Raw genomic sequence first — 25582 nt, 5'->3', positions numbered from 1 at the left:
TGCACTGAAAGAGTGTGACAGCATTGGGAGAGATGATTGAGTAATGCTTTCACCAATCAAGCAGTCTTGAGGGCTGACGGAAATGCACCATGAGAACTGAAGTGTGAACAAAACATGCTCATTCAGGAAAGTGGCCACAGTGTGAAGGTAAACATGCAGGACTGCAGGACTGCATGTTTATGAATCATCTGCAGGGGATCTGGACCAGAAATGCACTGTAGGCTCCTCGGAAAATGCAAATTGCCGTGAAAATGTGAAAGTCCAATGCCCCACTTCAGCTTCAATAAGAAACAGCACTTATTCCATGCAGATGCAAAAGGCTCACAGACAGTAAAGCACAGCTGGTCAAACTGACATCAGTATCTCCTCACTGGCCACTTTATTGGAAACTCCTAGTTGTATTGGTTTCTAGTGTTGCAAAGTTGGAGATTAAGACTCATCTTTTGTGTGCACAGTTCAAGCTCATGATCCTTTGAACATTTATCAGTGATCAGTTTCTGATCACAGAATCACCTTTGGCACATTATATCTCTCAAACTGTAGCAAAATTACTCTTTGGTAATCTTACTACTTATTACTTTACCTCTACATTATTCTCTAAAACCACTGCAAATATGTACAAACTGGAAACTACACATGATTTAAAAGGCCTGTCACTATCTCTGGGTCTCAACAAGACATGGCTGATGCTAATTTTCATACCTAGAAATGAGCAAAACTGGCCATAAACAGCAGGCTTGAAATAAAATCTTTAAGAATAAATATTGTGATTACAGAAATTTTGAATGTAAGTTGCTACACTACATTGTTGCAAAAAATGGTAATTAAATTACTGTAACGACATTACATAACGTCGTGGAGGCCGTGTTACGCTCCAGTATTGGTGGTGGACCACCTAGCAGGGACATGTAAAAATGACAGCAACGTGCTATCTAATAGCATCAGCATATCAACACAATATCATTGTCACTGTATAGAGAGATCCAAAAGTGTCTGTAGGTCAGGGTTGCACTGTCCTGGTCCTGCTCAAACACCTGATTCAACCTGATCTGTTAATTGCCAGTTTTAGTGGGTGCGTTTAAGTAAAGCAACTACCAAACTGAATTGTGCACCCCTGCCATTGGTGTATAATAAAACGGACAGTGGCTGAATATTAATAAAGCAATGGAACACTTACAGTACAAAATAAGTGATTAAAATAAATTGTTTTGTCTCTTTTAATCATGTTAGATCATTTCTGGTAGAATTACCTGTTCATTTAATCAAGGATTTGAAGTTTCCGTCTGAACGCACCCCAGAACCGCTGTCCATGCTGAGTTAAGAGAGTAGAAGTGGGCACGGCTATGCACTTTAAATGTCCTCCAGGACTCTTTATTTTCCCATGCATAGTTTGTACAACTGTGTAGTGGAACTTTTCATAGAGATTGAAATTAAAAAAAAAATTAAAGAAGGGAAAAAGATATGACATTCATAATTTTTCCAACAACATTTGTAATTATTCACAAAATATCTTAACCTTAGGATGAGTTAAAATGTTTTCATCAGCAAGTCCTTCAGGGGTAGGTTTGGACAAAGAAAAGTGCTGTAAAAACATAAATACAATACAAAAAAAAAAGCTTCTAAAACTAAAACATTCAGCATTTTTGTACAACACAGTGCAATAAAAAGGGGAATCAGAAAGGTAAAAATGGTCTTTCAGCATTGGTCTCATGAATATGACTGTTAGCCAATGAAGAAAACAAAGGAATCGTAAACAGTCCTGTGTGAAGTATGACTGGTGCAGCACCATTTCAAACCCACGACAGCACAGAGGAATCTTGCCTGCTCTTGCCACAGAGTCTGTGGCTTTTTGTAACACTGGAAATGGGAAACGCCACTAGTAACGGAAAGGAGGTCCACTTGGCGTGTGACACTGGGTGGGGGAGTATTCTGGAACGTGACACGCTCTATCAGACATACAAACTTGAGTCTTCATTAAGGCTTTGCCAAGGGAGCCTGTTCAAGAAGGAAAGATTGCACAACACTGCTCCTTCCAAATTACATACTCATACATATGAACAGGAAACGATTCAGAGAGTGCAGGAATTGAGGGGGGTGCACTGGGATGCCAGTCTGACTCACCATAAAAAGAAATGTAAATGTGTGAGGCAGTTTCACACTGTCAGTAGCTTTCAGCATCGCTTTACAGTCTGCAAGAGAAATCTGTGATGTGTATGTTCACCATGCTAAACTTCATTTAAAAAAGGGTGAAAAAGGTGCCCTAAAGTCACCTCTCCAGATTTGTCATTGACAATAAAGGGTGTCTATAACACGGTATAGACAGCAGTTTATCAGCAGGTCGACAGGGCTGGGAATGTTGCTGTTTTCAGGAAAGGTGGGTTACAGGCAGAGAGTAAAGGTAATTCATCTGTTCTCAGCCCTTATCCCATCTCTCTTAAGACAGTCCTTCATAAATATTCTTATCGGACCGGTGCGCTCTCCCACCTTATAATAAACCTCTGACCCGGAGCACGGAGCAAATACTGAGAAAGAACAACGTGCACGCTTTCTTGCGCTATACCAACACTTAGACTCAGACAAAAGCAATGCTGACAATTGTGAAAAGAGGAGTACTCAGTGTCCCAAAGATTACTGTGAAAAGACACATATCTATGCTTAAGAAACAAGAACATACAACACACTAAGCTTGAAATGGTTGCTATGGACAGTAAGAAAAAAAATATTCAAACAAAAATATAAATCTTTTTTTCTTATAAAGACAGTAGGTAGTATTCTGTGGAAGTGAAATAAGTGAGGACTCAAATGATAAATAAGTTCACATTTTCCCTTCTTCAAAACCTTCCACCTCAAACTGGTAACTTTAGCAAAGTATCTATTGAGCTATTCTGTTTTTTTCTCATGTAAGATGATTCAGTGTATGGACAAGAAACTCTTAGCACATCATGAAATTGAGAGGCCTAATGAGTTACACATCTCTACTGGGGGACGGAATTTCCCCAAATCAGTGACTGCTCACAAATATTATAGGCTCAGGAAAACTACAATGGGTCACAGATGTACAATACTGCCATTGAACAAAATCAAAATCAGTATTAATTGCATGAGTGATTAAAACAAAACTTATGAAAGTGAATTAATGGATGGAAAAAAGTAAAATCTAGTGTCCCATTAGTACATATCATATGTGGGTTAAACTCAAATGTGAACAGTGGGCATAGGTCAGTGGGGCACACTTCTGCGTGCAGGTAGCATGTCTCATCTTTTAGTGTAATACAAACTTGACCCATAATGAGCAATAAGTTACCATAGTAACAACACCAGGAACAGCAGGCCTCTTGTGGCAACCTCAATGCCTGGTTAGTAACAGTCCCACTTTCATACACTGTCTGGATCTGGTGGGGCCATGCCACATGTAGGCGTAGCACTTGGCACTTGCAGATTTAAGGGGAACGGTACAACAGGCAAACTCATTTGACATGTTCAGCACTGTGGGAGGAGCAGTAGTACTTTTTGTGTGCGATGAAGGTGGACAGGCTGCTGAATTTGATGTTGCACAGCCGGCAGTAGCGAGTGTTCCCATTCTGCAAAGGTGTGGCAACAGGTGCCTTGGGTGTGCCTGGGGCTGCCTGGGTGTGGCTTAGCGCATTTTCTGAGAGAAGCAAAGGAGTAGGGGTGTGGGCATGTGACACCACCTCTCTCAAACCTTCAGGCACAGGTGACACAGTCAAAGGGATTGAACCTGTGGGTGAGAGGGCAGGGGGAGCTGTTTTAGGAGATCCCGTACCTGCTGAATGGACTCCAACAGCACTTCCGTTAAGCAGTGGGGAGGAGGAAGAAGAAGGATCCTTCCTGCTCCGACCATTTACACTGTCCTTCCTGGGCCTGGGGCTTGGTTTGGGAGGGGTTAGTGGGGCTCCATCACGAGGACTAAGGCTGTGGCTGGGACTAGTGCCAGCTGGCTGGGCCTCTGATTGCTGCTGCAAGGTGAGGACCAGGCCATGAGCCGTTCTGAAATGCTCCATCAGGTCAGAGGTCACTGCCCGGTTAGGAGGGCAGTAAGGACAAACCACAGGAGAAGTACTGGGAGCCTTTACACCAGATACAGAATGAGGACTAGAATCTACGCTAGGTAAAACAGAGCCATGAGGGACCACTGTAGGCTTCCCAGTTTGTTGGGCCTTGGTGTCAGGATGCAGGTCAGGAGCTCGGTTCTTGGGTGAAGTGGAAGCAGGTCTCTTCATGCGGTGCAGCTGCTCCAGAGTGTGGGGTTGTAAGCTGGTGGCTGGGCAGTAGTACGTCTTGTGGGCCAAGTAATTCTCAATGCTATTGAAAGTGATGCTGCAAGCTGTACACTTGTGGTAATCCGTGAGGGGCAATGCTGGGATGCTACTCCCTCTTGGGGTCTCTCGCAGGCGAGGTTTCTTGCTCAAGTCAATGGGGCCATCACCCTCTGGGCTAGAACTGCGAGCAGAGGTGGACACCAAGGCCATAGATGACCCAGAGGGAGTGCTGGCACCCTCTTGTTTTACTGATATCCCTTGTGCTGCTGAGAGAGCAGCAGCAGTGGCCAGCGCCTCATTCCGTGCCATATGGATCTCGTACATCTTCTTGCGTTTGCGTGTGCGGATAGGTTGTGGCAGAAAGGCAGCCTTTCCGACCTGGGCCCGTTGGTTAGAAGGGTCATGGCGTGAGGCACAGTAGAAACGCTTATGCACAATGTAGTTCTCGTGCCTGCTAAATCGGATGTTGCAAGCTTGACAGAAAGTACGATTGGAATCCTCATCCAGGTCTTCAGCAGAGCCGCTTGGACTTTGGCTGCCCTCGCTTGCCCTGCCCCCTATACCACTTTCGCCCTCAGATGAAGATGAACAGGCTGTATCCTTCAGCCCTGGAGTCTCGCTCTTAACCTCGGTTGGCTTAGCCTCAGTTGCCGGGCCAGCTGCTGCCGAGTCAGAGCAGTTCGGGGAAGCTGAGGCTGCGCGACTACTCGGTCTAGCCTGTGGAGAGGCATCATGACTTGAATGGGGAGCTGTGGTCACTGGACTATCCTTTGCCAGGACTGCAACTTCCCCTTGCTGGTGCCTGCTGGAGCAGTAGAGTCTCTTGTGGGCATAATAGTTGTTGATGTTGTTGAAGGTGATGTCGCACTCAAAGCATGTTGCCCCCTTGTGGACGCCAGCCGGAGAGCCTGCAGGGTAGAAGCCTTGCTGTCCAGTTGCAGGGCTTTGGCCCTGCTTCAGCCTGCTGTGAACCATTTCTGACATCTTGGCCAGGATTTCAGATGCCTGGGGCATTATGGCAGCCTCAGGGCTGAAGAGGTACTGTGGAAGAAACACAGCCCCACCAGGTAACATGGATCCCCCTGCCCCTATGTGAACAGGGCTAGAGCCTGGAGTGGGACTGGCTGGCTCTGCCTTCACTGCAATAGCCGAGGGGCTCTTAGGTGAGGTAGGATGAGGAGAGCTTGGCTCCACAGTGTTTGCACAGTGATTACCATCCTGCTCCCCACCTCCTGCTTCACTTTCAGAGTCAGAGCATGGTTCCTCTTTGATCTTCAGCTGGTCTGGAGGGCTACAGCCGAGGGAGGTAGCTGAGCCACCGTTGGCCCCGGGGCTGGAGGAGTCTGGCCTGGGCACGCTGGCTGCTGGCTCTCGGTCCTGGGGCTCTGGGAGCTCTGATGTAAGAGGGCTGCTCTGGCGAGGTGTGGGACTCCTTTCAGCAGGTACCCTGACCTCTAGGTGGGTGTGGACGTGCTGCTGAAGCAGGGCAGGGGTGTCTGCTGAAAAGCCACAGACCTGACACTTTAACAATATGCCAGAGTCTCCAGGGCTCAAGCCTGCTGGAAGGAAGAAGAGGAAGAAGGGCAACGAAAAGTCAGAACTATGAATCTGATGCAGCAGTAGTATTAATTACCTCAAAAGAGTGGTTCGGTAAAAAAAAAGAAGACATTGACAGAATGTTTCACTTACCCCAGATGTAGCTGATTAACCAAAACATGTTCGGTGTCCAAATATCACTTCTTTAGTTTAGTGCTAGACCTATGAGTCTAATGCTGCTAATTAACGCTAGACTATAAATAGAACTCATTAGTCGCCCAAATGTTTTTCATAAATGTATACCCAAAGTTCTCTCAAACCTTATCTTTCATCAAGGCCACACAGACAGTTTGAAGCTTAATTTGGAAGTCTTTTCAGCAAAGATTTGAGTGACTATTGCTTTCTAGTGTTAGCAATGTTAGCCTATTAGCTCCAGTGCCAAATTAACCAAAAGATGTCGTGACTGATACCTAAACACCCTATACAAAAACAAATCTGCTAATCTTGTTTTAAACTAGAGACCTCACTATTAAGGGAGTAAACAGAGTAGATTTAAATCAAACTGTCTGTTAACTCTCTGTGTATTCTGTTTTGTTTACCCTGTTCCACCACATCTGACTGAAATAATATTTTTTAGGAAGCCCTCTCTCATTTGAAGTGCGGGTTTAGGAAAATGTGAAAATATGTAGGACGGGTTAGTCCAGGAACACGATTTGGAACCACTGGACAAATTCGGTATGACAGCTTACCTGAGGTCAGCGGCAGTTTAGGGGAGTAGACTTCGCTGCGGGATCCAGGTTGGCACACCATGTGGCTGGTGACCAGGTGGCTGTAGAGGATGTCCCGTGTTGTGGACACGAATCCGCAGCCATGGCAGACACCGTTTAGTGTGTCAGTGTGCACTTTCAGGTGGCGCTCACAATTAGCCTTGGTGGTGAATGCTGATAGGCAAATCAAGCACACGAAAGGACGCTCACCTGAAGGACAGACACATAGACAAGTCAAAAACTGCAAGATGGGCATTCAGAAACACTTAGGGCAAACATCTGCAATAAGGTGAAAACAACAGTATTCATTAAGTGTTAATCAAAAAGACTAGAGAAAAAGGGAGAGACAAAAGGGATGGTGAGAGAAGGAGTGACAAAGAGAGTTTGCAGCTTACCACTGTGTGTCCTCATATGGATCTCCAGAGAACTGGCACTAGGGCAGCTCTTCTTGCACTGAGGGAAGGGGCAAACCCTCTCGTTGGGGTAGGAGTCTTTGGGCTTCTCCTGTGGAGGGGATGAAGAGGCTTTCTGCTTCTGTCGGCTTGCACAGTAGTACATGAGATGCGCCTGCAGGTTCCTCTCACTCCTGTACCAGATTCCACAGTCTTTGCATGGGAAAATGTCCTCTGGAACAACATACCAACAAAGGAAATGAGCAAATCAAATATCTGTGCACAGTCCGTACTGAAATCAAACATATAAGAGGATGTTGTACATAGACGTCTTTGCAGTCTCAACATAACATCCAAAACTTCAGCACACATCATCTTATAGCCACTTCATAGATAACTCATCTACATGACCTTACACACAATGTGTGATACCTATACTGACACATTACACATATCAGAACAACCGTCGACATTATCTCCAAGGCAACAGGCTCAAGGAGGTTGTATGCATGTAATCGGGCTGATCTGGTGTCAGGGCATGTTGAACAGTCTAAGAACAGTCTCCGCACAACATGGATAATGCCACAGGAACTGAAGAATAAGGCTGATCATGATTTACCCTTTAGATTGATTTACTGTGATTAATCATGCACTCATCACGGCATGACTGTGTCTGCTTCAAGTCCTGACACAGCTCAGCTGATAGGAGTGAGAGAGCGAGCGAGAGAGGCAGCGCAACAGAGAGCTGTGTTGTACTCCCAACCAATTAACAGTGTCTCACTTGTGCCCAGTCTCAGCCAAGACAATACTGCCACCTGCTGGTGGCATGTCTACAATGACAAGTTGAATGATAGGAAACTTAATGGATGATTCCATGTTTTGCTGAGACAAAGGACTGCAAGTTCTGGTTTAAAGTAAACTGAAGGGACATGTTATTCTGAAACACATGCACACAAACACACACACGTAGACAGTATTACATTTGTTTGTTAGCGTCAGTAAGACATCACTCACTGTTAACAACGGCGGTTGCTAAGATTGCGGCCATTCCAGCCTGCTGTGGGAGAAGCTGGATTTCAGAGGGCAGAGCTGCTGTGTATGCAGGCTCCTCCTTCACAGGTGCGTTATCAGTTTGTGTGGTGGATTGCTGCTCCACGATGGGCCAGGACAGTGTGGCCATCAAAGCATCTCCACTGCAGAGCTCCTGAGTGAGCTTACAGAAAATCCCATCACCTGAAAAAAGACAACAACAGCCAATCATTTTGGGCAATCTGATGATCAGAATTCACTTCTCACATCAGAACTTACATCATCTGCTTTTTGTTGTCTAAACCATAGCTGTACAGTATAAAACAAACTAAATGGTGGAACAGTTTAAGACAAGGGCTAACAGATGAAGTTGACCTGTAGGAATTTATTGTTATAGATCTAATCTTTAAAGTCCAAATTAGGGGCTGCTGAAACACAGCAACAGCTTCCCCAGACAGAGAGTTAACAGCAAGGCAGCCCAAAGTAGTAAAACATATTTTATACTGTATATAACAGGGCAGTCGTGGGCTGGAGGTTAGGGATCCAGCCTTGTGACCGGAAGGTCGCCGGTTCAATCCCCAGAGCCGACAGCACATGACTGAGGTGTACTTGAGCAAGACACCTAACCCCCAACTGCTCCCTGGGCGCTGCGGATTGGGCTGCCCACCGTTCTGGGCAAGTGTGCTCACTGCCCCCTAGTGTGTGTGTGTGTGTGTGCTCACTAGAGTGTATGTGGTGTTTCACTTCACAGATGGGTTAAATGCGGAGGTGAAATTTCCCTGTTGTGGGATTAATAAGGGAATCTTAAATTTACATTTTCCTTTTTAAAATTTTAAAAGAATTTTAGTAATAAAATATTTTTTAATCAAACTGCTGCAAAATGGGGGAAAGTACATTTGCCAAAAAAAAAAATTTATATTTTTGTTCAGTATGCACTGCTGTGTCTTTTTGGCCCCCAGTCCACCACAAACATTACACTTTGCCTCCCACCTAGGATAAAAGCTTGGGAACCCCTGATTCAGAATTATAGCTTATAGACAGTGTGGTTCTTGTTCTATTTTACATTAAGTAAGATGAGACTTACAGGGTGTTTTCTTGACAGGGATTATGTCTAGTCTGGACTATACAGGATGTATTGTTCTGAATGGAGATAAAAGATGAAGATGAAAGAAAAGTGTAGGCTTAGCACCTATCTGGGAAACCAATCCATAGTGCTGTGAATGTCTGAAGGCCTTCTTTGTCACAGTATAAAGTGTAGCCTGCCATTTACAGATATTGCTGAATGGGACATTGATGTTAATGCTTGCACCATTGTAAACAATACAGAAGACCATGTTAAGACAGTTGTGATGTCTACAGTACCTTTACTGTAAATTGAGCAGTTTGCCTCTGAAGAAGATGAGGTCACAGGAATCCTAGTAAGCCAGCAGTCCGCATCCTCACATATCAGAGTCAGCACAGGGTTCTTCATACACACACAAACATGCATTTCAAGAGAGGAAGAAATTTGTTAGCCTTCGGTGGTTTTAAAGTTCTCAACTAAGTGACTGCAAACCTGTCATTTTCACTGAACTTCAGAAGTGTACCCATCTCTCCTTTATGGTTTAAGCCATGACTTTGAGTGAACAATAAGGTTGTAGACCACAGTGGCTCTACTGGATACATCATGGGAATCCATTTAAAGGGAGATCTCATAACAGGGACAATGGCAGAACGGCTCAGGGGATTGCCCCTAGGCAGGAACGATGGAGAGAAAAAGGAAGAAATCAAGGAGTAAAAAGACATGAAACAACCCCAGAGAGAGCAGCAGAATGGTGGGGAAAGGAGATACGTCAAGACAGCAGTGGCTCCAATTCACTCTAATTCATCTCCTGATCTGACCTAAATAGACAAAGGTGTGTGTGCGTTTTTTGTGTGCTGCCCATTTGTGTGTATGTGTGTCTGCATATGTGGCAGATCTGTGGTTACCAGAGAATATTAGGACAAACACACCTGGGCTGTTCCACACAATCTTCTCTTTGTTCTAAGCTCTGCAAGCATTCCACCTGTCTGTCATTCCACCATCTTATCATAATATATAAACTTACGTATAGTCTCATGCTCTCTCTCTATACATGACCTGATTCTATCAAAATCACCATTCTGGCTAACAGACACTTGTTCATGATGATTTCACAGATGCTGAAGTCTTGTTTTTATGCAAAACACAAATTTTCATGTGTTTTAGTTTAAATTGCGTGCCCCATGTTAAAATTATTTTAAATATATCATTTTATTGTGATAAATCTTGTTCTAAGAATTTTGTCAGTGATGTTACAGATGTTATGTGTTATTTAAAATCAAACAAACAAACAGCCAATAGGAGGGTCTTTCTTGAATTCCTTGTTGCATGGGAGAAAGATTAACTTTGAGAACTCCAAGGTAAGTAAGATATCTTTTCATGTTTCTATAAAAAATTGTGTAAAATACTGAAAAAAATTTAAATATGAAAAAAATAATCTAATAATCTAATCTAAAATAATCTAAATCTAAATAAAATAACATTAATGCATTATTTGTGTAATTTAATACACATTTTTATTTCTAAATTAAATTGTCAGTGGGAAATATTTTAGAAAAGCTGTTTTTTGTCAGTGGTTTTTACGGTCAGTGGTGTTACAACTTTGCTGATGGTGTTAAAAATTACAGACTACATCTTAAACTTAAATTACATATCAACATTTGTTCCTCGTTCAACACCACAATGGTAGAATGACCCAAGTGTAAAATTAGGTAGGGATTTAAAGTCTGATAAGACAAAGACTTGTAAGGGGGACCGGTTGCCACACGCCCAAGTGTGATTAGCCCACCTGCACTGCTGGTGTTACAACTTCACATCAGATCATGCATGTACAAAAAAATAATACCAGTCCACTCCACTAGGTGGCACCACCTTCACAGGGTCACCCTTGCCACAATCTCAGGAGTGGCACACTTACTCCCAGTGTTACACACACCCCAGCCAAGCGGTGGCCCTGGGGGACGCATTGGTCCACATATCCCCGTCATGCTACCAAATCAACTTTAAAGGTTGGAGAATATGAAAGACGTCTGCTCAGCATAGAAGCAGTCGATAAAAGCCACTGGGAGTCAGGGCCAGGGAGATGAGACGGGCAGCCATGGAGGACAGCTGAAGGGTTTCTTTCTAATTCTGACTGTTCTTGCCTGAAGATACGGTCCGTATTGTATTTCATGGGGAACTAGCGCTGATAAGGAGATAGGGCTCCTTTTGTTTTAATTTGAAACCCAATGCCGGAGCCGTCTGTGCCATAAGTGCTGCGTGCTTCTGCTAATTTGTTTCAGACTCATTTAACACGACTCGACTTTGGGCCGCACAAAAGGAGAGGGCAGCACGGTCAGCCGCCCCTTTTGACTGAACACGCACAGACATGCCCGCTCACAGATTACACTTAGCAGGACAGCGGTGTACAAGGAGGTCAAACGTTTGCTAGTTTAATGGATCTGACTATCATGGAAGGCACAAATATAGTAAAAGGACAAACGTGTAAGAAACAAGCCAAAATGATTAAGATCTAAACAAACACCACTTCAAAACAGAAGGTCTGACTGACACAGCCAACATGTACTGAATGCCACTAAGGACCAAAGTGACCACTGGAACAGGACACTAAAGCTATGTGTGAGTTTACAAATGGATTGGATAGACTGAGATCAATCTTTTAAGACTGATCTGTTTTATAGTAATGGTTCAAGGTACGATAAGAGAGATAACTGCTGTAGATGAGGCCCAGCGGCAAGCACTACCTAGAGGTATTAAGGTAAGTCAGGGAGTTGACCTGGAACTTATACTTTTATACAAATTGCATCCTGATAGATTATAGGTATGCTCAAAAAAGAGCACCCCAAACATTTCATGCTACAGCTCAAACGACCAGTTCCTCTGTCGGTATGGATCAGTGCAATCAAACACTAAAAAGAGTAGACATAATTTGGTGAAAGAATTGATTAGCTACAGACAAACAGCTTGATTTCATTTTTTATTTGCTCCTATGTTGGTGCAATTATAAAGAGTAAATAGAATGTGCTCAATCAGTAATGATGAGCTATACACAGGACTATATGGACTAATTTTCTACCGCTATCCTCCAGTTGTATCTACTGACAGTAAAAAAAAAATTTTAAATCAGAGACCACCCTTCCTTTCCAAATTTGTCATTAAGTACAAGTTATTTCTGAGAAGATTAGACATAAAATAATCAAGTTGCATAGGAAAGGGAAAAAAGTTCCAAAACTAGAGTTGTTAATAAATGAGGTTCATATCAAAACTGTCGCCATAAGACAAACCAGCACATAAAGCGTTCATCTTTGAGAGATCAAGCTTCACTCTTCCCTCATATCACAGGTGTTTCCGTCCCATGCAATGTGAAAAACCAACCAAATGTTAAGAAGAACAGTTGCAAATTAAGCGAAGAAGTTGATGGTGTTCTCAGAATAACGGCCTGACCACCCCAGAGTTCAGACCTTAACATCACCGAATGTGTTTTGGATCACTTGAACGTCTAAGACTGAACTTTGGACGTGTAAAAAAATATCCCTGCAGATTTCAAGCCTTATAAGTGTCTCCAAAAGAATGGAAGCAGTAATAAAGGCAAAGGGTGGACACAACAAAAACCTGAAATATTTTTAGCTGTTTAGACGGTGTAATTTTCTGTTAAATATAAATTTTCTGCTTTTTTTCTGATGCTGAGAAATGAATAACTTAACTGGAAATAAAATAAACGACAGGGCTGCCTCTGGCTTTCGCACAGTACTGTATAGTCATATATTTCTGTTGGCAGTTGTGTGGAAATTGGATGCAAGAGGTGGCAATGCAAGTTAATATAAAGGTGGGCAGGGCTGAGGATGGGAACAATTTGGCGTCCAGCTTCAGCCTTTTTCTCTTTGCCTGGCAATCTGTGTCTCTCTCCCACACACTCTCTCTCGCTCCCTGTCTCTCTGGGGCCAGGGCGCTTTGAGAGCTCTGCTTTAAGCTCCTCAATGTGAGTCTTTGAGGTGCAGTCTAAGCCCCCTCGTCCGAGCCCCCGTCCCTCATGAATATTAATCCCAGCGGCCGGGCTTTAATCTGCCTGATCCCCGCACTGCTGCCGCCCAGACGATAGCCAATCTAATTATTTGGTCTGATATTAAGCAGCAACTCCCCCATACACACTCATACTCATACACCATCAGGAAAAGAGGGAGATACACTTTTGTGGTGCACACACACACACACACACACACACACACACACACACACACACAACATATTCTCATCCCCTCAACATGGTTACCATCAACACTTCTAATACACACAACAAATGCTCTCTCCCAGGCAAACACCTCACACAACCCCCAGCCGAGCTGCGCACACACAACCCCTGCCCTTATCATTCCTGAAAACGCCCTCTTTCACACCGATAGAAGTTGAATGCAAATGATGCTGGGCTGATTTTATTTTTCTGAGGAAAGTGGAAATAAATGGAAATAAAAATCTGCCTCTTCTTCTCCTCTGGATGGAGGAATGAGTGTGGAGCGTCTCTAACCTCTGGTCTAAAGCCCAATTCCAGCCCATTCTGATCAGGCTGGAGAATAAATGAAACATCATTATGTTGCATTACCTGGTCTGCCCAAGAGGAGTGGGCAGCAGGTGATGACAGGAAAAGCTCAGCCATCACTTATGCATTTCACACACAGATCCATTCTTACACCAAGAATGCAAACACTAATTGATGTGGGAAGATGTGTGGTCAGTAAATACAGCAACACTAACGGTCATTATAGCTTCCAGTGATAAAAGGCTTTAAAGGTGTTTGCTTTAGATATGACGTCAAGCACTGTCTTATGATACATCACGGTCTGCTGATCTTTAAAACCTCACTTTGAATAGATGGAAAAGGTGAACAACCCAAGCTTATCCAAGATGCCAAAATAGGGTTCTTTAGAGCATGGCGTCCTACAAAAAAGGGTCCTATATATTACCAAAAAAACGTATCTGACTTAACAAGCAGAACCCTTTGTGTTGCTAAACAGAAAGATTTTTCAATCGTTAGTTTTAATAAGCACGTATAACAGGTTTTCAAACATAGGAAAGGACCATCTAAACATGCAAATAACCATTCATGCATTCAAATGGTTCTGTACATAACCACTGAATTTAGTAAAGAACCCTTGAGGAACTATTTTTAAGCATGAAGAAGAAGCATTTAAGAAAATAAGAATGTAATAAGTTACATACGGTTGAATGGAAAAGTGTGAATAACCTTGGTCAAATAACAAATTCTGTTGATTTTCAAGGTGAAAATGAGTTAATCCATCCTCCATCGTGAACACCTTCATATAGAGTGTTTGCACATTTCAATGCAGTTACTTTTTATTTGCTAAACTCAGTATATTGAAAAATCAAACCAAAAAGTACAAAAAAACCCAAAAACATAAAATCTAAAATAACTTTTGCACAGGCTACATTTTATATATTTTTTCCCAATATGTTAAATTCAGCAAAAATACAGTAACTGTACATTAAAATACACAGAAGTGTTTTCAGCGTAGATGATGTGTACTTATTGTCACTTAGAAAATCAACAAAATGTTATTTATCCAGGGGCTATACTGTATAAAAATCAGTTTATTCTGTCATTGGATGAGGGACCGGGGTTAGGGTAACTTTTTGGTGGGTCAAATCAAACATCCTCACCAGCCGACTTTGGCCTACGGACAACAATTTGGGCAGCTGTGTTCTACATATTCTTGAAAATAAAGGTGCCAAAAAGTGTTCTTTAGAGTGATAGTGATGCTCTTTCTGGATTTTGCTACTGGTCCTGTATTTTGGAACCACAATTACTTGACTGAACTGTTGGTGTAACTGATTGGCCACATAGTATCACACGATCAGAAACATCCGTATTTGAAGAACTCCATTATGGTACATTTCAACTGACAGTTCTTTTTTGTAAAAGAGATGCTTGCATGAAGAACATTTTTAATGCAAAGTTTATACCAATTACATGTTTTCCTAGAACAGAACATCCAAGGAAGCTTTAAAGTTATTTTTAAGAGTGCAGCTCTCCTCATCTGTTCACAGCCCTCTTCTCCATGCTTCGACTCACTCTTTGTCTCGATCTCCTCTTCTCACTATCTATTCCTCTCCCATATCTCTCTGTATATGCCTTTCTCACTTTTCCATCCCCCTTTCTCTCCCCTCTCTCGTTTCTACCCCTCTGTCTGCCCCTGTCTCTATCTCTCTTCTACAGGAAATGGTTTCTTTCCCCAAAAGCGAGCGGAGGGGGGGGTGCACACTGTCCCAAACAAAGAGGTCAGTGTGTGAATCCTCCAAAAATACAGAGAAGAAAAGGAAGGAAGATAATAATCAGAAAGCTTCTCTCATCCGCCTCTCTCTCTCACACACATGCTCACATTCTCTTTCCTGCCTTGTGCCTCACTCTTGTTTACTTTTACTGTCCCACTCTCATATTTATATGTATCCGTACATGTGTGTAAACATGCGAAAGTGTGTGCACACACACTTGCTCACACCCACACATACCTCCAAGAAAACAGAAAGTAGGTCTGATGAGCTGCATGCAAATGACATGTAAAAATATAAAACTGTGATACTTAAAACGGACAAGATAAGAGATTTGAAAATGAGGCACTCTTGGAAAGCCGTGCTTCTGAACACTGTAGATGAGGTTCAGAGATACAGGAAGGTTTTCCCTCTTCCCTCTTTCTCTCCCCATCTCTTCTCTCTCCCTCTCTTTCTCTCTCCCTATCTGCCTCTTCCTCTCCCCCATCCTGCTGAACTCCAGATACCAGCAACGGCTAGATAGATGAGTTGCTCTTTCCTGTTCACGTCCCCTTTTTTATTCTGCTGTTTTCATTTCTGTTCTCCTCAGCCTTTTATTTTCTCTATTCCCCACTATTCCTCACTTCTTCCCTCTGTTCTTGGATCCTGCCATCCTGCTGTACGTGGTGGGAGAGCAGCATAGTTTTGCTGGCTGGTACGGATTCATTTCGGTATCACAGTATTTCCCAAATGCATCACATCTTACATAAAAAATATTAAAAGCTATAATATTTTTGGTTACAATTGAAAGAGTCTGAGATTACCGTGTCTGGAGGAAAAGAAAAACACCAAATATGGTGTGTGTGCACTGAAGTGAGTCACCCTGTGAATCCTGAAATGAAAGGTGTTTTTGCTGGAGGTTTCTGGACCATGTTATACATCTTTACATATTAAAGTCACACGCACAGTCTCAAAAAGTAGGTCCAGCTCAACGTTTAGGTCTCAAACGCAAAATCATCAAACGCAATCTTTATACTGATGAAGATATGATGACAATAGTAGTATTATTCACTTGTGCGCTCTGAAGACACATCCTTCACAAAGTTGACCGAGTTGACTCTTTGAATACTCTTTCAAGACACTCGCAATTGTCAGATTCTTCTGCTTGGGAAAGAAGTCCAAAACACTTCTGATGTTGCTAAATGTTCTTCCACACATTACATATTTCCACCAGAGTGGCCTCCAATTCTACAAAACGTACACAGTGGTAGCTTAAAGTTAACGTTAAACCATTTTATTTCTGAGCTATGCTAAAAAATGTTACAAAGCTGACATAGCTTGGACCGTTTTGTTATGTTTGTTCATTCTCTTAAAATTACACCAAAAGGAACCTTACATAGGTTTGTAAATGCTAACACTTACCAACTACAAACCACATTTCCAGAAAGGAAACTTAAAAACTAAAACAGAATTCTGAACTGCTCTGTATCCCGTTACTTCTAATGAGAACTTGCAGGTAACTGAACAGTAAAGAGAATATACTGCCAAATGCCAAACAGCTTACACATACATCCGAAAAACCCTCTCAAAAACCCACATGATGTCACTTCCCAGCTGGACCCAGCTTGGCTTGCTTTGCCCCTTTATCAGACAGCAGATAATTGAGAGAGGCTATAATTGAAGGTATTCATGCATCGCTTTCAGCGAAAAGCATGGGCAGCGAGGGGTGACTTTCTGAGACACTCTACTGGCAGATGTAGATAAACCAGAGAGATAGAATGCAGGGTAAACAAACTCTATCAGAACGAGAAGAGAGGGAGACCAAGAAAGTGAGGGAGAGAAGGTGGGGGGTGCTCACCTTCACTCGTCCTTCGAGGGGTGACTGTTGGGAGGGTTTGCAAAGCCCCCCAAAAAGTGAGCTGAAGAGCAGTGGGTGGCAGTGCTTATCGGAGCAGTTCTCCTGGAGAGATTATTGGAGGATTAGCGGGGACGCTTGTTTCTAAAACATGATGAAAAGACACGCAGCGCGTGATAAGGCTTTGAACTCCGCACTCGCTCACTCCACCATCGTGCCTTCGGGCAGCGTTTCCGCGAAATAGCGAGAGCGGCAGAGGAGAGTGAACAAAAGCCACATGTATGTTGAAGTCGCTCTCTGTTTGCAGATGTTGATCCGGTGTCTGTTCGAGGCCGAAAGCTTGTACAGTCATGGCTAGTATGCATTTAGGCTGGAGGCTACACTGGCTAGTTAAAGCTATACACTGAAGTGTCTCTTATTCATACCAATAGAAGTTTACATGAAAGCTTTTCCCCCAACCAGAAAATGGATTCAAAGCAGAATTTCACAAGCTTGCTCAAATATTAGAGGCTTGCGTATAGGGAGGATATAGCATGTTACTATATAAAGACAAGAGCTCATATTTATCAAGTTTTATCAAGAACCCCAATGTTAAGATCTCATCAGGTCACGCACCTCTATATAGTGTTATGTAAAAGGCAGAGGTTAGTATGGCTAAACAACATCTACAGTATAATGCATTTCCCTGTTAGAGTTAAAGCAGAACATTAATAGCAAACACGCAAATGTGTCTCCAAATAAAAAAATAAAATAAATATAACACAAAAATATAACCTTATTAACTGTATAGAGTACATCTATAAATGTGTTTAGGAACATGGAGGCTTTGTGATTAGTGATGTTTAGTGAAAGTTATCACTGGACAGAGTTTGATAATATGCACCACAAGCTGTTAACTGACCAAGAACTTTTTCTAGATTAGCTAATAAGTAAAAAGGAACATCTAAGAACAGTATACAGGCCCATCTGTATGCTCTTGCTGCTTAACTTCTGCATCTAAAATTCTTATTTAAATAGATAAATGACTTCATGAGACTTTCTAAAGAGATGCAAATGAGAGACTTTACATGTAGCCCCAGCTGCTGGAACTGATAATTTACAGCAGAAGATCTCTACAACCAGGAAAGTACCTGATTCCATCTCAGACTGGAAACACCCAGTTTGCTAGGAACTACAACAGCCATGACCCCCACAACCACCATCCACCAAAAAGCCCATGCCACTTTTCACACATCATATATACAAACATTATATATATTTATATATATGACAACAAATAGGCAGGTTAGAGCATTAAAACAAATCAGACGATCGTTGAGCAAATATCAGTTTGTGCCTAGCCACACAACACGCACTTGTTTCCTAGTGTTATTTGGAAAGGCCGTATAAAGCTGATAGCTTATCAGAGGAAGCCAAAGAAGAGGCAAATTTGCAGAGCGAGGGTAAAGCACACAGGTTTGGCAGCAGAGCCAGGCCAGGCTTGCCTATTAGCAGGGTGATGGGGAGGGAGGCAGTGAACTGAAGAGTGTTCACGAAAAAGTCCAAAGGCACCAATGGTCTCGGTCTCGGGAGACAGAGAGAAAAGACCACTCGACACCAGTACCTTCCACTGCCACCGCAGCAACAAAGCCCAGCACTTCCTCCACTTTGGAGCTGGTTCAAAACCACCATTCTTTCAGGTTATCATAGATAACAGCTTTCACTGCACAATTATGCATCTCTCGTTGCACAAACAACCCTATATGGTTCGGCAGAGGCTGCTCCATATTTTATTCCTCTTTGTGATAAAGAAATCTGACTTATTTTCAACGTCTGGAAAAAAGGGAAAAAATAAACAGCAAAGAAAGTGCATGATTTCAGAGTCCATGTTATCAACTGCAAGAATTCATCCTAATCTTCAGACAGCGCATATGGGCTGGGCACATGCAAGCGGCTGGGCTTAGAAGGTCTGGCCCTGACCCCTGGTGACCCCTTCAGACGGCCGAGCAGGAGGATGCAGAGGGACAGGGGAGCAAGGCGGCAGGAATGTGTGATTCTCCAGGCGCTATCTCGCACAGATATACACTCCTTCGGCTCACAGATAGCACAGAGTGAGAAGGAGAGCCGACGTGATAGAATACGAATGCGAAAGTTCCGAACTGAAAATCATCAACAAAGCCTTCGCCTTGATAACGAGGTTTGAGGAAGGGAGGGAGGGAGGGATGGAGAGAGGGAGATTAAGAGGAGGAGGAGGTGAAGGAAAGGTGGAGGGGAGAGAGAGAGGGTGATGGAGAGAGGGAGAGAGAGAGAGAGAGAGAGAGGAGGAGGAGGAGGAAGGGGGTGGGTGCGGACCTAGAAATCCTGATAATAAATGAAATCTTAGAAATGAGAGACTATCAAGGCGAAATCAATCATTGGGGTTTGTTGTCCAGGAGGATGGCGCCATGCTGAGATAAAAGAGGAGCGTCCGTCTGGGGGGGGAGCAGCCAATCACACGCAAGATTCAGCCAACAGAACCCACACGGTTCAGGGGAAAAAGATGAAGCGAGCTCGTTCTAGAAGACACCAGCTGCCATTTGCATACAGCCATCTGCGGTTTGGCTTATCCTACAGCACAGCAAGGAACAGGATTGCTTTCTTTTTCCTCCATCATTACCCTAAATTATGACACTTGCTTACACGATGACTGAATTATACCACGGTTATGTTTGCTGTTGTTACAGTTATGTTTAATTTTAGAAGTTCTTTGGTGTGATGCCAAAGAAGAACCACTTTTCTTTTTTAGGAAACCAAATTATTGCTTCAGAGAACCCTTTTTGGTTTTCCAAAAATGGCTTTTAAATGGATAAATGAGGATTAGATGTGCACAGAAAATTTAAAGAACCCCCACATAATGCTCTCTAAAAAAATCATGCCAAGGACCATTAAGGACACTTTATTTATGATATTGTATATTATATCTTATCTGTAGATCAGCATATGTGCTTCAACGTTAATTCTTAGGCCAAAAATGATCGTATGTGTGTACATATGTCAGGGCGTATGTGTGCTCGAGAGTGAGTGAGCGAGTGAGAGAGAGAGTGAGAGAGAAAGAGGGAGCGTCTTATCTCTAAAATGTTCAAGTACGTGGCCAGAGAGAAGAACACTCTCACAGTGCTGAATCACATGATCGGATGGACTTTCAGCACATGACAGCAGGCTTCGCTAACACAAATACTCTGCGTTCAGCGACAATCACATGAACATTAGTAATGTGAGGAATCAGACAGAGACGATCAAACACTAACCCTATCATCTTCTATCTTTGCTACAGATCTCGCTCATATGGCCATGCCTCCTGCACATGACCTTTGACCCATCCCTCCCAGTCCTCCCCCTCACCTCACTGGATGTTCCATCTGAAGCCTCGTCTGATTGGATGGTTCCAGAGAAAGGTCCCCACACTGTGTCCACCAACAGGTCCCTACGGGCCACAATCTTAGGGTCTTCCGGCCCATCGCTCGGCTCCAAATCATCTGTTTTCATACGCACAGAAATAAAAAGGAGAAGAGAGAGAACGTTATAAACAGGGAATCAGAATGCAATATTTTATGGGTAGACATTGCCTGCTGCCTGGTTCCCCTGACCACAACATTTCACATTTTGTGGCCTGAGTGGTCACTTGCCTTGGAGGTTTTCTATTTTTTTTTTTTTTTTCTTTTTCCATTTTTCCCTTTAACAAAGCCCATTGCCTGGACACTAATTTCATCAAATCAGATTTTGTTGTAATTCTTTAACTGTAACCACCGTTAATGTCATGGTTTGGTGATCACAGACCCTCCAGTAAACTGTGGTGGTCCCCACGACAAGCTAGTTGGCCTGGTGTCATAGATGCTTTTCCATTGGCTGAAGTTGGCTACTATCAGTCTATAAAATAAGAACTTAAAAAGACTTTTTTTGTTACTGAGACATGCTTGTATATTGGATATGCAATGTATACACTGTAAAAGTTTCTGTTATTCTGACCAAATGATCAATCTGTCTACCCCTTCCCATATCTGTGATAAACCAATACTGCCTTCCTCTTGCACAGTGTATTAATTGACAAAAGCTTAATTAGTTAGTCAAGAAAGTCAACAGCTGTGGATTTAAAGATATAAGATGAAACACAGGCAGATGAAATATAATCAAACTAAAGGCATCTACAATATAGCCACAAAACAGCTTTGCCAAGCATGTCGTCTTCAAAATGCACCACTAGGGGGAGGTTGGCGCTCAGTAAGAGAAACTGAGAGAGCACTTGGAAAAAGTGGAACACAACGAGGAGAACTTTTGTACTTCCTGTACTTCACAGATAAGTGCAAAACGGGGACAGGAGTCAAGGCTTTGCTGATTCACAGATGCATGCCTGACATAGGAACAGACAAGCGCCCTAAAAAAGTGACACAACACTTCTCAGAAACAACAAAATCTTCTCTCAAATACAGGTCAGCCTAATCCATGCTTAAGAAGTTCTTAAGGATCAATTTGGCTTCATGGAAACTGAAAAGATCCATTAATTTTGTTTGAGAATCACCATGGGCACTGACCTGCATTTTCTGCATGAATGTGGGTAGTTCCTCTGTTCTGATGTACGGCTTGAAGACCTGCTGAGCCTGAGTAGTACTTCAGCTTCGCCAATTTCATTCTAGTTCAGTTCCTCTAAAGTAATCCCCCTAAACACACATATACACACACTCCTCTAGGTCTCTCCATGGTTCGGTCTCGCTTTCGGGGGTCGGCCTAAAGTGCCGGGGCCGATAAGAGTGTTTGTCTAACACTCTCCATGTCAAAACACTCATCTATCTTCTCTGTATCTATCCCCACCAGAGAACAACAGACAGACGCTGATAAAATGGCTTTCCCACAGCCAAGACCCAGAGAAAGGGGGAGGGAGTGAGGGAGGGGAGGTGGAGGGATGGAGAAAGGAACAAAGATAGAAGTGGAGAGCTATACAAAAGGGAAGCAGAGTTGAATGAGACATGGTTATGACATGGGGGACACAGTGAGAAATAAGCACAAATGGATGTGAAGTAGGGTATCCTCATGGTATTACTGAGTGATTGAGATATGCATAGGGTCAGACCAGCCATGGTAAAGCAGGTTGGTCATTAACCAGGTTTGTCATTAGCCATCAGAGATTGTGCTGCTATCAGTGGGCTGAAGTCCAGTGACCAGGTCCACTATCGCCCCAGAAGCCCGGAGTCCGGGAGCCCTATCAGTGAGCCATAATATCTCAGCTCAGCATCAGTGCCCACCCTGACCCCTCACATGACCCCTTCTCATCAGCATGAGGTGAGCAGCAGAGCTTTGGAAAGTGCTCGTTTGTGCGCTCAGCCAGCTGCTTATTAGGTGTATAAATCTCTGAACTCAGTGATTCTGTTCAGTTAGGAAGCGATTATTTGATTATTTTGGTACAATTCAGAATAAAAAAAATACACTGAATACACAAAGTTACACCTATTTATGCAACAGTAGAATATAATTTTCATGGATTTTTACATTTTTCCGGCAATTTTATTTCTCAAAGAATACTACATTTAATTTCAATCCGGTGTTATAATTTGTCATCATGAAATCCAACAATGAATGCATTTTTACTTCTCCACGGCCTATAGATTGATGTTTGCACATCAAAAGAACCCTTCCCTTTAACCAATCTAAACCAGCTGGGGGGACCATTAAACAGTGCTTAGGGAGTAATTATAGACAATATTCAGAGAGGATTAACAATACACATTTTATCAGTATGTGTTAAAAGATGCAATTCATTTTTGCATTAGCAGAGTATCTATCTAAAATCTCACTCTCAGCTAATAACCATGATGCCTTCTCTCTAAAGAACTGGCCCCTTATCATCAGCCCCACCGTTTTCCCACACAATACCCAGCCAAGCCCTTGGTTTCTGCCTCTCTCTATGGCCTTAGCAACCCCCTACAAAAACCTCACTGGCCTTATCGATGCTATTGCGTGACCAGCGCCGAAAACCTGCAGGGTGTCCTTATCAATAGCGATGAGTCCACATAGCTCTTATCAATACTGCTCCACACCGGCAGTGTCCATACAAACCCTTATCAATAGCTGAGGCGCCTGGCCTGAACACTATAAAACAACCTCTCCATCATTAAAGAAATAACTAACATTAACAGCAGCATAGCAGACACTGAGAAAGAGAAGAGAAGAGAAGAGAAGAGAAGAGAAGAGAAGAGAAGAGAAGAGAAGAGTGAAACAGAACTGAATCATATTAGTATCGACAGTTATTTACTTAGAATAATATCAGAATTGCACAGATGTTAAAGCTCAACCAATTTTCCAAAGTGATATTTGATGATGTATTTATTGTGCTCTAGAAGAGTTTAGGCAATGCTGGGCTACTCCACTAAAATGCCTTAATCCAATGAAGAAATGTATTTTATTCATTTTATTGCAGTTGTAACCCTCTATGAATAAAAGTTACATGTCTCTGTAATTGTAATTATAATTACTAACTGAGATAGATTTGGTTTCAATTCTAAGTTTTATAAATATTTACATATCAATATTGGTATTAGGGCCCTGTCATTATTACATAATTAATAACGATGTGCTAAACAACCTGGGGACAACGCATCTATTTCTTCAGGATTACAGCAATAAGGATGACCATACTCACTAAAGCAGAAATATTTATCGTTTTTACATCTAAATCACAAACTGAAAGAGCTTTCAAACTGCTACAGCTGCAATCATATTATGCTTATATTACCAGCAATGTTGTATTAACAAGCAAATTTAACCTAATAAGATGGAGCTCGTAAACCTCTGTGGTTGAGTTAGACCAATCAAAAGCAAACAAGTACCCATGTGCTTTGTACATCACAACACAGCCCCCACTAATTAATAATCTGGCACTCAATGTTTAGCACTCACGCCCCAACCCAGAAAAAAATGTATACACTGTATATATTTATAGAAAATACTTGCAATTAAAATCACAGTTGGTCAGAAAAATTGCATTTTCTCCGAATCATTCAGCTCTAATACTTGCCAAAACCAACACAAGCACACCTATTCAAATTCACATTAGTTTTTAAAACCAGTTTAAATGTTTCATCAGGCATCAGTATAGTTCTTGACAGACTCATAAAACCATAAGAAAAAGCTGTTGTCTAAAAACTGAGATCACAAGTCCATTTGTCAGCATTGTGGAAAGCTTAGCGGACAAACAGAATCCACCACACACTCCTGTCAGCATGACCACTCAACAACACACCAGTGAGAGGAAGGGAGAGAAATTAATTTTCCGCTGTAGCCAAAAAAAATAAAAAAAATCACTTGTTACAAGCTCATGCATGGGCCTGTACAATATGCTTATTCACATTTACATGGCTTTGTACTAACTGTAGCACATCCTTATTTGCTAGGTTGAGGGAAACGACTTCAAACCAAGAAAACATGAAACGTGGCATAATCACAAAACCCAAATTTGATGACTACAACATTCCCACAAAAACACACTTCACTAGGTGGTAGGCTTAAAGAAAAACATTGACTTAAAGCATATTAAGAGCCTGCATCAACAGCTCGACTCATTAGCGGTAAAAAGGAGTGGCTCAGCCAATCAGACAGCTCCAGCCGTTCCTCAACTACATGAACTACCCTATCAGGACTAATTGATTTTTAAAAAGACTATTGTTGATATCAAATGAGCAGATCACAGCGCAGCTATTGATTTTTTGACAAAGTACAACAGGAAATCTTTATCTGAGGCGCACTCCGACCCCACACTAATAGGTGGGGTTTAACCTCTGCTGAATGACAAATCCAGCACATTCTAAAAGAAATGCGTGTGTGCGTGAGAATGCACGTGTGCTTGATCATTAATCACACTTTCTATACTCAAGAATACATTTGCATGTTAAATATTCACATACTAACAAACATTCAGCCCAAATTTAAAGGAGAGCTAAAGTAATTGTGAAGTGCAACATAGCACAACAGACGAATATGACTCACACACAATTTAATTTAAGCATGCCAACATGGGCCCACAAGCCACCCCCCCATACACAGACAACACACACACACTTTAATTCAAGCATACCCAGCCTCTGCGGGTCAAACCATTCAGCTGTACAAGATACAAATTTCTGGGATATGCATCGCATGCACACCACAGCATCATTTCCATTTTGCCTTCTATTGCTGAGGAGAGATAAGACACCTGCATTGCCACTCATCAGATGCGCTTCAACAGAACTTTATCATTGACATTTACTACTGTTTACACAACTAATTTCTCTTAACTGTACTTCTGAACTTTTATCTGTCCAGCACAAGGCCTAGAAAAGAGCAGATGCCAAACATACAGAACAGCCAATAAGATAAACGCAACACAAGCACGTAAATGAGAAGAAGGAGTGTAA

At 42.4% G+C, this 25582-nt stretch overlaps 1 protein-coding gene across 3 annotated transcripts in view; it reads right to left on the bottom strand.

The window, feature by feature from the left end:
- Nucleotides 1-1344: 1344 nt before the first annotated feature.
- zfpm1 (zinc finger protein, FOG family member 1) overlaps nucleotides 1345-25582 on the bottom strand; it is an 87803-nt gene continuing 63565 nt past the window's right edge. The window contains exons 1-7 of one of the 3 annotated variants that reach the window (XM_017691017.2): nucleotides 21728-21839; nucleotides 20541-20674; nucleotides 9367-9469; nucleotides 7990-8208; nucleotides 6979-7209; nucleotides 6566-6793; nucleotides 1345-5839 (exon numbers count right to left, since the gene is read on the bottom strand). In XM_017691017.2, coding sequence (XP_017546506.1) covers nucleotides 3468-5839; nucleotides 6566-6793; nucleotides 6979-7209; nucleotides 7990-8208; nucleotides 9367-9469; nucleotides 20541-20674; nucleotides 21728-21824 — 3384 coding nt within the window. In that variant the 5' untranslated portion in view covers nucleotides 21825-21839 and the 3' untranslated portion in view covers nucleotides 1345-3467. Of the gene's footprint in view, nucleotides 5840-6565; nucleotides 6794-6978; nucleotides 7210-7989; nucleotides 8209-9366; nucleotides 9470-20540; nucleotides 20675-21727; nucleotides 21840-25582 lie in introns of those variants that run through there. The other 2 variants (XM_017691001.2, XM_017691008.2) reach the window with 2 other exon arrangements.

This window comes from Pygocentrus nattereri, chromosome 7 (genome assembly GCF_015220715.1).
Source record: "Pygocentrus nattereri isolate fPygNat1 chromosome 7, fPygNat1.pri, whole genome shotgun sequence".
In the NCBI taxonomy this organism is placed as follows: domain Eukaryota; kingdom Metazoa; phylum Chordata; class Actinopteri; order Characiformes; family Serrasalmidae; genus Pygocentrus; species Pygocentrus nattereri.
The sequence above is the reverse complement of the archived record's forward strand: the minus strand, read 5'-3'. Positions and strand labels throughout refer to the sequence as shown.